The sequence below is a fragment of the Barbatula barbatula genome (genome assembly GCF_947034865.1).
Source record: "Barbatula barbatula genome assembly, chromosome: 18".
In the NCBI taxonomy this organism is placed as follows: domain Eukaryota; kingdom Metazoa; phylum Chordata; class Actinopteri; order Cypriniformes; family Nemacheilidae; genus Barbatula; species Barbatula barbatula.
The window spans coordinates 9,054,513-9,067,759 of NC_136781.1; the positions used below are offsets into that span (position 1 = coordinate 9,054,513).

Below are 13,247 nucleotides of genomic sequence, written 5' to 3' on the forward strand. Positions count from 1 at the left end.
ATTCTTTTAAATGTGTCTTCTGTTTGCGTAGTAAACATAGGATTCGCAGGACAACAGAGAAAACTGTGTTTATTTCAAGCCTATGTAGAAATGTATGTAAATGATGTTCTGTTTTAGGGTGTGTTCCTCCCAGCTATGACTAGTTCCTTTTGCATTGTTCATGGGAATGACCATGACTTATTCACTTTAAACAATAGAGTTTTCTTCTTGTGTAACTTGTCTTAACGTTTTAAGGATTTATGGCTTTTTTCACATGCACCTGCAGTCAGTGACATTTAAAAATAAAGTGTACTTATTATGTAGTATTGTATAAATGTGGTACATATTTGCAAGTGTATAAAATATAACATCATGACCAGATAATAAATAATATTTAAAATTCTGAAACTCTGTATCTCTCTGCATTCAAAATAAGACGTGTTTGCAGTCTTGACAACTTGTCAGGCTCTATTTAAGCATTGTGTTACATCATCAGTGCTCCGTCACAAGCTTTCCACTACAGTCTAATAGAAAGGTTGTGACAGACTACATACTATCTTTGTTGATTACTCGCACATCGGTGCAGCTGATTTCATCGTGCGTGAAACCCCTATCGATTTTTAGAAAACAAACATTCAAAGTGTTTCTTTTTAATATAAGTAAAGAAAGCAGGAAATGTCTGAGTCATGGAAGTTTATTCCATCGCTGTGCGTTCACACGCTCCCACACTAGCACACGCCTGCGGCAAGAGGAGCCATTCTGGCCTCACTCGGCTCATCAAAGGCAGGGCCATGTCAGACGCACACACACCCCAATACACAAAAAAGAACACTCAAGCACGTCAAGGGATTGGATATATACATAAATGCACACAAGCTCTGGCACATCCTAAGCGAGGTATACGCACACATTTGACCCACAATACACACGCATGTCAGAAGAAAGTGTAGACATGTTAGCGATATGCCAGCACATTTTCCAAACGCAACAAAAAACACAAAGCACTGGAACGTAAGAGAGAAGGGGCACATGCACGGATGCAGGTACAGACACATAGGTACAGTTTAGAAAGGACTGAAACAAGTTTACTCTTTCCCCATAATGATCTGATCCTAACTCCAGGCTGTGACATGTGAGGTTTTCCATACACACACCTCCACACCCATAATCCCCAGATACATTTATTGCAGCCATTCAAGCTCACCCTGTTGATGTTTGCTCACTCTTTAGAAAACATCAGTCAGTGTGTCTACATACACAAATAACTGCAGGAGCAATGTAGAGTCTCTACAGAGCCATTCTTGGTGTGCCAGTGACTAACAACTTTGTCAGATATCTGCTGATCTGTGTCAAGTTTTATAAACTCAACAACACTGAAAGACTGATAAAATGAAACAATTTTAAAGACCTTTGACTTAAAATAATAATGTGTAAGACGAGCAGAAGATACAGATTTATGGTTGACCAATATGGGTTTAATGATGCAGGTACGAAGGTGGCACATTACCATTAGAATGCAATACATTATGTTGTTGTTTTTTTATTTAAAAACATACTTTGCTTGAATAAACACTTAATAAATGTACTAAGAAGTTTACTATTCATTAATTGATTGATTAATGGCGCATTGACCAACAGATGCAAAGCCAAGTTTGCATGGTCACACTGCACACTGCCAATGATATTGTGAAAAGACTGTTGCTAGCATTAACATGCTTGGTATAAAGCTTAATAGAGGTAACAAGTTTCTGTACACCCATTTAATTGCTAGCATGAAACTGAAATTTAGGCCAATGGGAAAAGTCAACTGATGTTTATTCATTATTTCATGAATATCGAAAGAATTGCCCATCCTCTGTTTTACATGTTGCATGTCAGGCAGTGTAATTTTTCATGGTAAGCGCGAGAATGCACGAGGTCATCACACCCGACCTCGCGGTTGAATATCTTTAGTGTGATTGGACAATATGTGCTTTAGCTGACATGGAGTGGTAACAACATTGCCGTCCAATTTATTGAGGCCTATATAGACTACTCGAACAGAAACTCCAACAGAGGTCAATTAAACCTTTCGTTGTTTTATGTTTGATGGATCAGTATGATGCATTTAACGGGACTGTGCTTGGACAGATGAGTTACTAGGCAAAGATGTGAAAATTAACATTAGTCCCGGACACATAGCTCAATCCGTTATGTTAAACTGCCATTGACGGTAAATTACATTGGCGAACCAAAGAAAAAGAACATATTATTTATTTTAATAACAAGGAATCGATTTAGAAATTCGCGTTATTTTATCAATTAATAAATGATTAACATGTACAGTTAAACTAACGCGTGAAATCTGAATTTAACTAATCCTATTATTTCCTCATGGAAATTTGTAAAGGTATTATTTTTCGCAGTTATCTATTTGTTAAAATGAACAAATTAGACCTCCCTACAGACATACTACAACTGAATACAAAGAATTGATCATTATTATAGATATGATCACAGCTATGTTACATTAATACAATAACAAATAGTTATAGGAAATATTTGATTCAGAGGCTAAAGGAACGCAATGAAATTAATGTCAAGTATTTGGCATTCTTTTGAAAAGACTTGATGAGTATAATAATTATGAACAAAAATAGTAAAATAATATGTTTAACTAATCCAAATTAACAGCAATTCTTACCAAATCATGCGTGCATAAAGACGGGTAATAACAAACGACACAAAATAACCGAGCGAGCAATGCTGAAGCCTCTTGAGGGACTTTCGTGAGGCGCTTTCAAATAGAGCACAATTCAATACAAGCGTTTTTCTCGCAGTCAAAAGTGAAAGTGAAACGACGGAGGAAGATATTTGTGTGTCAGCAAATAATATAAACAAACACGGAAAGACAGAAACATAGTCTGCTCTAAAAAGAAAACTCGAATTTCAAATGAATGCAAACACTTGGGCCTTCTCGCAGTCATGCAAGGGCATGTTTTTAGTTTTCTGCAGATAATGTGCATTAAAATGCCTTACCTTTAATGCAGTCTTAAGAAAAGGAGAAGCTTTCAAGGCTGTATTTGGGTCTACTGAAGGGTTCCTCTGAAGCTGTTCAGTATTGCTCCCGTGGGCCCCCCGCTCTCAGTGTTTATTGAGATGTGTATTGGGACCCCAGACCGTGATGTTGCTGGGAATGAATAATTTAGGCCTGGTTAGATTGAAAGCTCTTAACTGGGAAAATCCACCGCAAAAGGGATGATTTATGATCTGGATTTCTGACAAACATTTGTTTTCTTAATGGGCGCATAAAATTGCTCAGATGTTACACTTTTATTTAATAGATATGATTAACACGTTCTCAAATAATTAACAGTAATCCAGCACTGTATTTTATAATTGTCTGTACGCATGTTCTGTCTCGTTTATCATCACTTTATGAGCGCAATGAACATTGTGATGCATTCAGTTGTGATATTCAGTGGACATATTACACTTTTGCAGCATGACACCGATGTAAATGTTCACTCATTGTGTTCGGTACGCGCTGTGACATGACTTTCATGGATAGATACACATTAGCAAACACCTCTCTGCTGCATACCTGACTTTGTGAAAACTCTTCTATAAATAAAAGTCTCTGAATGCTTCATTGTAGTTAATGATGGACGACGAAGACCACCGGTCGAGACAGAAGTGCTGTTGGATATTTCCCGAGAATCTAATGAATTATATTTTAATTAAAATGAAAACGCTTGTCAATTTACAATTGCAATTATTTTATATTAGTTTGATGGGTTGTTTCGTTTATTGGGAAGCAATTTTCAATTAATTTGATGCTGCGAGCTTTCTTTCTTTACAAACAGCCAGTCCATTGAAACTCGGTCAGTTTAATCAAATGTGAAAACAGGCATACTGTCAACCTGATAAAAATACACAGTTTTGTTTGCACAGTGGTAGCCTCTTTATATGAGAGGTAATGCATAATTTATTTGCGCATGTTTGAGCCTAATTTTCCACACGATCCGATCTCTTGGTGTTGAATCGTCATGTATCACTTCATATTTGATTTGCTTGAAACGAGTTTAGCTGGCAGATGGCTCGGTGTTGTGTGGTCCAGGTCTCACTGATCTTATTGCAATGTTATTTCAAGCGTCGCTGATCATTGGAGGCCCAGACTCAGTCAGTCTTGTATATTCGACTCTTTTAATCTGCTCGGGACATCTCGCCCTCCTCACCGGACTTCTCATGTCGCGCTTATGTGTATTAGATTGCCTTTTTTCCTGCCTCTTTATATACTTTAGAAATGCTTAAACCCACAAACCAACCCGTGTGTTATCCGCTTAAAGGTTACCTGCAACAAGAGGAAATTACGAGAGGTCAATAATTTTCAGGAAAACCTTTTGAAATGTTTTGGAACAATATATTTACTTCCATTAAATAAAACACAATATTTTATTTTTGGGATGTTGAAAAACGAAACAAAAATTCGTACCAAATAGTATACACAGAGTAAAACCAAGTTCATTTCGCAGAAACATTTGCGTATTATTACCCAAGTTGCTATTCTAGACCTATATTCACACAGACATTTAATAATAAATTTATAATATAACACACGACTGGTGCGTTTAGTATGTACATTCCCTTGTTCGCAAGCAAGACATGATTCCGGTACGTTTTTCCACATGCTGTTGTTAAACTGATTTTTTTTCTGAAAATGCAGTAAGAGTCAGAGCTTTCGCCTCTACAAACTGGAGATGATATTAAGATATATATATATATAGTCTATATACAACCGTTCAGTCAATTAATGTCCAAAAAATCGAGACGTCAAAATAAAGGTTTTTAAATATCATCAGTCAACACTTGCTAGTGTAAAGCACAAATCTTATTAGAAACGGCACGGTTGCTTCCGTTTCCGACCGACATTCCATCACAGGATTTGACGTGTTTCAGTGGTTTAATCTTGTAGTGCCCTTTAAACAAAAAAATGTAGTCTTTCGTTCCTGGGATTTCTTGATGTAAACTCTGCAATCGTCTCTTACACCGGTCTATCCACTGCGTACTGGCACGCGCTGAGATTGGAGCCTGGGTTCTGCACAGTCGCGTATCCAAAACTCGAGTGCTGCTTGGCTTTCAGTCTCAGACTGGCAAGGCTGGAGTTACAAGTGTCCCGGTAAACATACGGAGGTGTCGGTGGAGCGTAAGGGCACGCCGGCGTAGGAACTCCAGAATTTAGAGAGGGGTTGCTGAGGTTATTCAAGTTATTGAGACTGTTTAAGCTTGATCCGTGTACGCCGGTGACAGCAGACGGAACCATACTGGAGGACATGCTCATTGAAGAAATGGAGTTAGGGGGGGAGAACATGGCTTGAGACGACAGCGGATTTACATTCATGGAATTAAAAAAGGGGAAGCTTTTGGTAGACAGAGAGGCCGACGTGAGCCCCTTTGCCGCCCAGTTGTTGTAGGTATAGCTTGGGTACATATCATCGTAGGGTTGCATAAGTCCATTAAATTGCGGGCCGAAACCATTTTTGCACAGTTCGGCCTGTTGGTTCCTCTCTCTTTTCCTCCACTTTGCCCGCCGGTTCTTGAACCACACCTGCAACAAATGTAGGAAATACGTAAATAAATTACAAAATGAAATAGCCTACGTCCAAAGAACCTTTACAAACAAGTTAATAAAAGTGATTCAACACGATAAAAGTGATGCAATATGTCGGTCTGTTTTAGTAGATACGACGAGTGACAATGTGGGACAGTGTTCGGTTCCCTAATTGATTTCCTTTTTATCTGCCACCCAGAATCTTGTCTGATTCCACAGGAATCCCAAATACACATCCAGTCGCATGGCGGTCATTGGGCCGCCCGACGCTTCAAATGTGTATTCACCCTAAACAGGCGGAGACACGCTTAAACCAAGGACATAACACGAGAATGACAACCGCAAAATACTAGATTTGCACCTCTTTTACAGCGACTGTGTGAGTCCATTAGGGCCTGTCATCAGTACGGCGTCACCTTTCTAGATGGTAACTAATAATTTCTTTCACCCACAATTAGCCTCTCGGCAAACAGTCACATTTGTCACGATGTCCGAATTTACAAAGTTAAATTTAGCACTTCATTTATAGTCAATAGTATCAAATAACGCGTATAGCAAGCATTTACCACATATAATATTACAATTGTTTTTATATTTATGAGACATGCGTTACATATATGATATTTGATAGATAAAGATTTTATGAATTGGTTGTTTTCAAAATATAAAATGTTCTGTTTGTGCCGCGGGACTGTACGGCAAACACGTAAAAGAAATCTTGAATTTTATGCGCGATTTCAGGCCTACCTGTCCTAAAATGTTTCGATCAATTACGTTGATATTTTAACACTTTTGCCAGTTGTAAACTCATTCCGAATGAGTTTAAAAAAGGTTCTCCGAAAACTTCTAATCATCATATATTAGATAAAATATGAATCTTTAGATAAAATATCATATTTTACATAGTTATTTAATAGTTTTAGTGTTGCTATTATTAATATGAATAATATTCATATTCAGACTTACTCTGACTCTGGCCTCAGTTAAATTTGTCCAAACGGCGATCTCTTCTCTGGTTGACATGTCCGGGTAGCGGTTCCTCTGAAAAGTGGCCTCCAATTCCTGGAGCTGTTGGCTAGTAAAATGCGTACGTTGCCGCCTCTGCCTCTTCTTTTTCGGGTCATCGGACGAATCTTCATTTTTACTCTGTCCCTTTTCTTTCTCTGCAATGGAAAGTAAAATAGTATTTATTTATTTTGTATATTAAAATACACTATATACAACATTTTTGTTTTAAGCTTTTAAAAACACGAAATTGTTAAATGAATAAATAAATACAAATGTTGTGTTCAGGAAACACAGGTCAGTGTTTAACACTTCTCTGACAAAACTTCTATTAAAGGTAGGCTACATTTTAAAATTCTGTGAAAAAAATTAAGAATTAGAAGAATAATTATTTTAATCACATTTAACCCAAATCTATACTAAGAAAGACGGGGCATACTTGTTTGGGAATATTTACATTGTTCAATACAAAAAGCCATTGTCACAATGTAAACATTTGTGTGAAGCCCACGTTTTTAGACACAAAAATTAAGCAAATAAAGTCCCGTCAAAGGGCATGACTTATGTAGCTTACTTCAATAACCCCGTGAATAAACTAACTGCCAGGTCGGTATTTTTGCATACCACATACTGTAACTTCCCTTGTTTTCAATTAAAATAAAGTTTAGACGCAGCAGACCTTAGCCAAATCACTCCAGTTAAGCATCTATTCAGAAAACCACGGCTTACCTACGGACTCTGGACTGGAGGTGTCTGATACCGTGTGCACCTCCAGCTTGTGCTTCGAGTCCACAGACCGCTGAAGCGGCTGCAGACTAGAGGCCATCGTGAGCGGCGTGTGTTTACTTCCGATAATGTGGTGATTGTGGTGATGTTGGTCCAAACTCAACGGATCCTTCATAGAGGTCATGGATAACACAAACGATTTACGCAGGGCTCGCAAGCAGCTTTGACTTCCTCAGCGAAGATCACAAAAACGGAGGCATAAATTTAAGACGGGAAAAAATAAATAAAGGAAACGAAATTGTCCGGTAGATTGAGGTAGGCTAGCGATCGCGGCAGGGTTTACAGGAACTGTGTTGCTTTCGCAATTAAATCACTTAAAGCGACACTCACAAACGGCGTTAATCGTCTTAAAATAAACCCATCGCTCAAGAAAGTTAACGTTTTTTTCTTTCGGCTGGGAAAAACAAATCTCGATTTAATTCCGAGAGCTGCAAGGAGAGCCAGAGTGACAGGGACAGGTATGTGATATTATATCCACTCGCATACACACACACTCTTCTGCACATTACAGCTCTCCTCATTTCAGCTGTCCTTCCAGCCGTCCAACCAATGCACCCTGACGTCACACGCTCCGCCCACAATCTGACGGAACATCAGACTCTATACATGACAGCTTTTTTTGGCCAACCGACTGAGAAACGGCCCTAAAAAATATAAAACTTCTACTGTGCACGTCTCTTTTCTTTATCATAAAAGCATGTAAAGAAAGTCGCACTATATTTATATGTAGAAAAGGTGAATAAGAAACAGAATATCTACACACCTTGCTCTTTGAACAGTATTCAAAAGTGATGCTTAAACTTTTGACAGGAGATAGACACAGATATAACATCATACACAGCAGCTTATCTCAAGGACATTTTTTATGAAATTAAAATAACATGAGCGAAAGGCGCAGCCATGTTAATAAGGTGAGAATGTACTCATTATCATGACATTCTAATACATGCTCTGTTGACATTTCCATTTCGGGATTCAGAGACAGTTATTTAACATCATGGTAAGATCATGTGTTACTCCTATTATATCGCCTTCAAGTAACGGCAAATCCATATCTGGAATACATAAAATATGTTTTAGCTTATTTTATTCTTGCGTGTTATTTAATCATTTAGAGGTCAAAAGTAATCTGTCTTTGCCCGTCATTCATATATTTGTCAAAAGTTACCGCAAAAAGTCCACTCCGTGAGCCTTTAAAGGCTATTTAATGTTATACAACGTTATATTTAAAATAATGTAAAATTCACAATGTTTAAGATCAGAATTCCTCGGGGAGAGGACAGTTATTTTGTTTCATTTTCTTATAGATAAATGATGGAAATCATCTGCGTCTTTAAAAAATTTTTTTACAGATCCTCAGATTCAATAGGCTACAATTCCATTTTTCGCACTGCTTTTTACGTTATTCACATCCACTTGCCGACTTTCCCGAATGACTTCTAATACGCTGCAGTAAAATTACCCGAAGCGCAATACGAATTAGATTTAGGAGCACCCCCGAAATAAATGTGCGAAAGTGACAAACGTTGAATAGTGTGAGATGCCTTCACTCACACATTGCTTGTTAAGAAAATAACCCGACCAACACATCAATTACTTTCTTACGTTTAGGCCTACTAACGATGTGAGGATTAATAACATAGCGCAATAAAAAACTGATACCGAACAATCTACACGTCTTTTGAATGAATTTGTAACCTTAAATGGATTTGTGCTTAGTTCAGGTGCGTTCACTACACGTGCAAGACGCGGTTATTTGTGTTTTATTTTTGTATGCTTTCATTTTGAAAACGTAGGCTATTCAAATTACTTACTACTTTTTTTCTAGATCCAAGATAACACAAATAATTATTCTATAAATGCAATTTCTATTTCAAACACTTTAAGTTGTCTAAAATCCCTCATTTGTGAGAAAAGGTTTTAATAGCAGAAATATTAAGTACAAATATCAAGAGTTCGTAAAAGTGGCAGAGCCCGTTTCTTGTTAAAGATGTGGACTAAATTATAGTTCTGTATTTATTCTGGAACCTCAAAATGCTTCAGAGCGCTCTTATTGCCTGCTGTGGATTACTGGCCATGGTGTACCACAGAGCCATTAATTACCAATTCAGTCAATATAAGGGAGACGACAAAGCCTTTCCATAGGATTAAGAGGACATTAGATTCTTCCATTAGTATATTCCTCCTCACGAGGAGGCTTTCATTACACATTTACTTTCCCCCCGAGTCTTTCTACAAGCGCCGCATATATTACCTCTCAGGATACGAGTTTGTCGCTGATCAAGTCACTCGAGAGTCTTTTCCCTCTTACTTTGCTCTTTGCATTTTTATGCTCATTTTCTCTTTTATCTCTTATCTGGTGTAATGATGCATTCATAGGCTCATTTGTCATTTGAACCCACAGTGACGCCCACCTATTGTCATTTAGTATTTACTAAGTAAACCTATTTGAACCTAACCACAAGAGTTGTGTTTTCTTTTTTTTCATGGTGCTTTAATTAGCCTAATGAAGATGCCAGATAATTGGAAGACGTATCTGTTGTCCGCTGTATCTGTTGTCTGTGCTGTACGTTGCAGAAAATTAGAGATCGTTTTTGCTCATGCAATCTACCATCTTATAGGGTGTACTAAAATACAATTTATGATTATTTTAAACAAATTATTTATATATAGTTTCGTACTGGCCGCACGTGATCACTGCAAATACCATTATCGATAAGCTCTCTTAAATCTGATAAGCATGTTGTTTGACCAAATGCAGTTTATTTTAGAGATCATAAACCTGTTCCAGGGGTTAGAATGATCACATAGACTATAAAAACTAAGTCCCTGTGAGGAGCTGCTGCGCGGTAGAAGGGAGACGCGTCCATTTGCCTGTGTATTATCATGTCCTGCCACCAGATGTCCACCTTCGACTATAAACCATAAGGCATTCTCTATAAGTCAAACACCTAAGGTCTTTTGCTCAACCTTTACTTTACCCTATCTATTATTTCTATTAATCGCAAGTAGTCTACTAGTTAATGGTATGTGATTAAATGAGTTCGAGGTGGTTAAAAAACGAAGAAAGGGAACTACGCGAAAAAGTAATAAAACTTTCAGACCTTCTCAAGGAGGGGGTCACTTGTGATTCACAAAGATGATCTTACCTAATTGAGCACAGGTTGATGCAAGTTTGCGGCAGTGGGACTCCATTTAATAGATTGTAGGTTGAGGACCTGTGGAAAAAATAAAAAACAAATATAAGCACTTTTGATATTACAAAAATGCTTTATGGATATATGAGTAAACTTAATAGTTTATCTTTTTCATAGGTGTCAAACACTTCAGACATCCATATAAAGGCTCTCATAATGGCCGGATGGCCCACTCAATACTGATATATTTCAAATCCATTGTTCTATATTGGATAGTTCCTGTCTGTAATAGGATGTGCACATTCCTCATCATTTGTTTTGAAATCCCTTAGCGCTCGCTCTAGTCCCACCTAATTAAGACCCGCGTCTCCGAAACGCACATGAAAACAACGCACAAAGAGGAGAGACAAAGCTGTGTGTGTGTCTGTCAGTGGGAGAAAGAGAGAGCAGTTTGAGCGCTAGAAGTTGAGTGATTCCGCTGTAAAATCAAGGGATTAGTGTCTGATTGAGATGTCTGTCGCTTGGATATTACAAAATTCATTATCGCAGCTCTATACTAACCCGATATGAAGTAACACAGATGGGCCTTTATTAGCCCAGGCTTCAGCTGTTTGCTTATGATAATTTTCGACGGAAATTTGCATGCAATCCTGCTGTTAACCGTTTTCCCTCTCCATTTTTCTCTTTCCGAATGCAACGCTTTACTATAGCCCTCCCCTTATATCACCTGCCTCGCATCTGGGCCTTTAGTCAAAGCTTGAGATACTGGAAATTTAATTCGTTTGCGTTTCTTTTGTATATGTCTACCCAGTTATATTAAATTCGCTTGACTTAGACTTAAGTCATTAAATCAAATACTATTTTGAGATTCTAGTACAAACAACGCAATGTTACATCGTTATTATGAAAAAGCGATTATATTTAGTTGTCTCTCAAAATAGCATGTGACATGGGCGACTGATTTTCTCTCGTTCAAAAAAATGTTCTGACTGTAATCAGTTTTTTATATATCATATTAAATATTGAATACATGTAATATAGTACATACAGTTATTTAATCAATGTATTATATTTCTGAGTTATTTTTATATATTTTTTATTTGACCGTTTTGAATTATAGTTCAAGCAGGAAAGTGATGCCAAAATATATTACAGTACCTATGGACGTGAGAAAATAAACAATATTTTAGTAATGCTACCTCAGAGCAAGTTGCAATAGCTAATATAATTAAAGAAGGGAAATATGAAATTACTTTACATGTATGCAGAATTTTGTAATGCGTTTTTTATTTAATTTACTTTCGTTTATTTACAAGTTTTACAACTGAACTTCACCGACATAATGCAATTCATGAAATAATAATAAATAAAATTGATTTTCAATAATTAATGGAGCCACATTTAGCTTATTTTATTTTATTCAATGTGTGATTATGTAGTGTTGTCACAATTATCGAGTTTTACTATATTCCTTTAAAGGATAATTCTAATACCATTTAAGACATTAATAAATGTATTGTATTTATTCGTTATTATTTAGCGTTGTATGAGTGCGTTAAAATGACATTTAAATAAACATGGATAAACGAATAGCTTATTATGTAATGGTTTACAGATATGGTTTGCCAAGGACAAGCGTTTCTTCACCTAAACATTCTTAGAAGATGTACGTGCATTACATTGTATAGGATTTTTCAGTAATTTAATTTAACCTATATTTATATATAAATGTCAATACAGAAATGTAACAGTTTAAGTCTGTTTCTGTGAGTATTTGTAGCAAATTTCGTTAGCATGATGTATTCCTGCGGATGTTAACCAGTCATACACGTGTTAATGTTAATTGCACGCTCAAATTATGAAGTTGTTTTTATCCCGTTTGCATCGCAGTGTTAACAATATATCATTTACAACAGCGAAACCAAGGTGAGACCTGCCAAAACATCACTTATCATCCCTCTCCATCTAACAACACTAAAGCTGAAGTTCAACCATGGCTTGCAACCCTGAAGTGGAACGAATTCCTTCACTTGCATTATCTCACATTCAAGATAGGGTGTCATGTGCACTTACCAGTGGTTCTTTAAAAGCGGCGTTTTGCAGCCGTGCCCGTCTTGATTTTCTTTGCAAAAAGATAAATTCCACACCTCTGAACAAGCTTATCTTAGCCCTTGCTGAAGTCCGGTTGGATAAACTGTTTATACCAGGTCCAAAACGAACGTAACCTCTTCCACCTCAATGAAAATGTTTGGGGATGTCTCTGGGTTATTGCAGAAACTCGAAAATGGTCCCCGTGTTACCTTCAGACTAAAATGTCACGAGCTACAAAATATAAAGTTGCTTTAGAAGCTCATTCTCTGCAGAAGCTCCACGACTACAACTTTTTCCGCACAAAGACGCAGAGAGTGGTGCATTTCTCCCTCTGGCTGGCTTTGACTGTCAGCGCGTGGGCGTGCGTGAGTTTGTGTGTATAAGCGCGTGCGTGTGCATGCGTGCCACAGTGGGTGTGTTTGTATGCACAAATGGCATGTAGTGTGTGAAAGGGGTGAAATAATGCTAAACTGGGTAAGTCCGGTCTCTGAGTTAGGCTGTACTAGATTTGACCATTTAACCAATAAAACACGTAATGTCGATTCAACTAATTAATGTTCCCGCGGAGAACATTTTATGAACAATTTAATTTTACTTTATTGATTTTAACATTTTAACTCTCTGTCAATAAGCATTTTAAATTGGTCACTATAATTAGG

At 37.3% G+C, this 13,247-nt stretch overlaps 1 protein-coding gene across 3 annotated transcripts; it reads right to left on the reverse strand.

Annotated features, from left to right (window-relative positions):
• Positions 1-4,363: 4,363 nt before the first annotated feature.
• Positions 4,364-12,941, reverse strand: pitx2 (paired-like homeodomain 2). 3 transcript variants are annotated; one of them, XM_079479736.1, is made up of 4 exons: positions 12,571-12,941; positions 10,510-10,578; positions 6,536-6,732; positions 4,364-5,566 (listed from the first exon to the last, which is right to left on the reverse strand). In XM_079479736.1, the coding sequence occupies exons 2-4, from the start codon at positions 10,553-10,555 to the stop codon at positions 5,003-5,005; spliced, it is 807 nt and encodes a 268-aa protein (XP_079335862.1). In that variant the 5' UTR covers positions 10,556-10,578; positions 12,571-12,941; the 3' UTR covers positions 4,364-5,002. The 3 variants fall into 3 exon arrangements, with proteins under 3 accessions (XP_079335862.1, XP_079335863.1, XP_079335861.1); XM_079479737.1 differs by lacking the exon at positions 12,571-12,941 and adding an exon at positions 11,059-11,192; XM_079479735.1 differs by lacking the exons at positions 10,510-10,578; positions 12,571-12,941 and adding an exon at positions 7,304-7,857.
• Between the last annotated feature and the right edge of the window lie 306 nt (positions 12,942-13,247).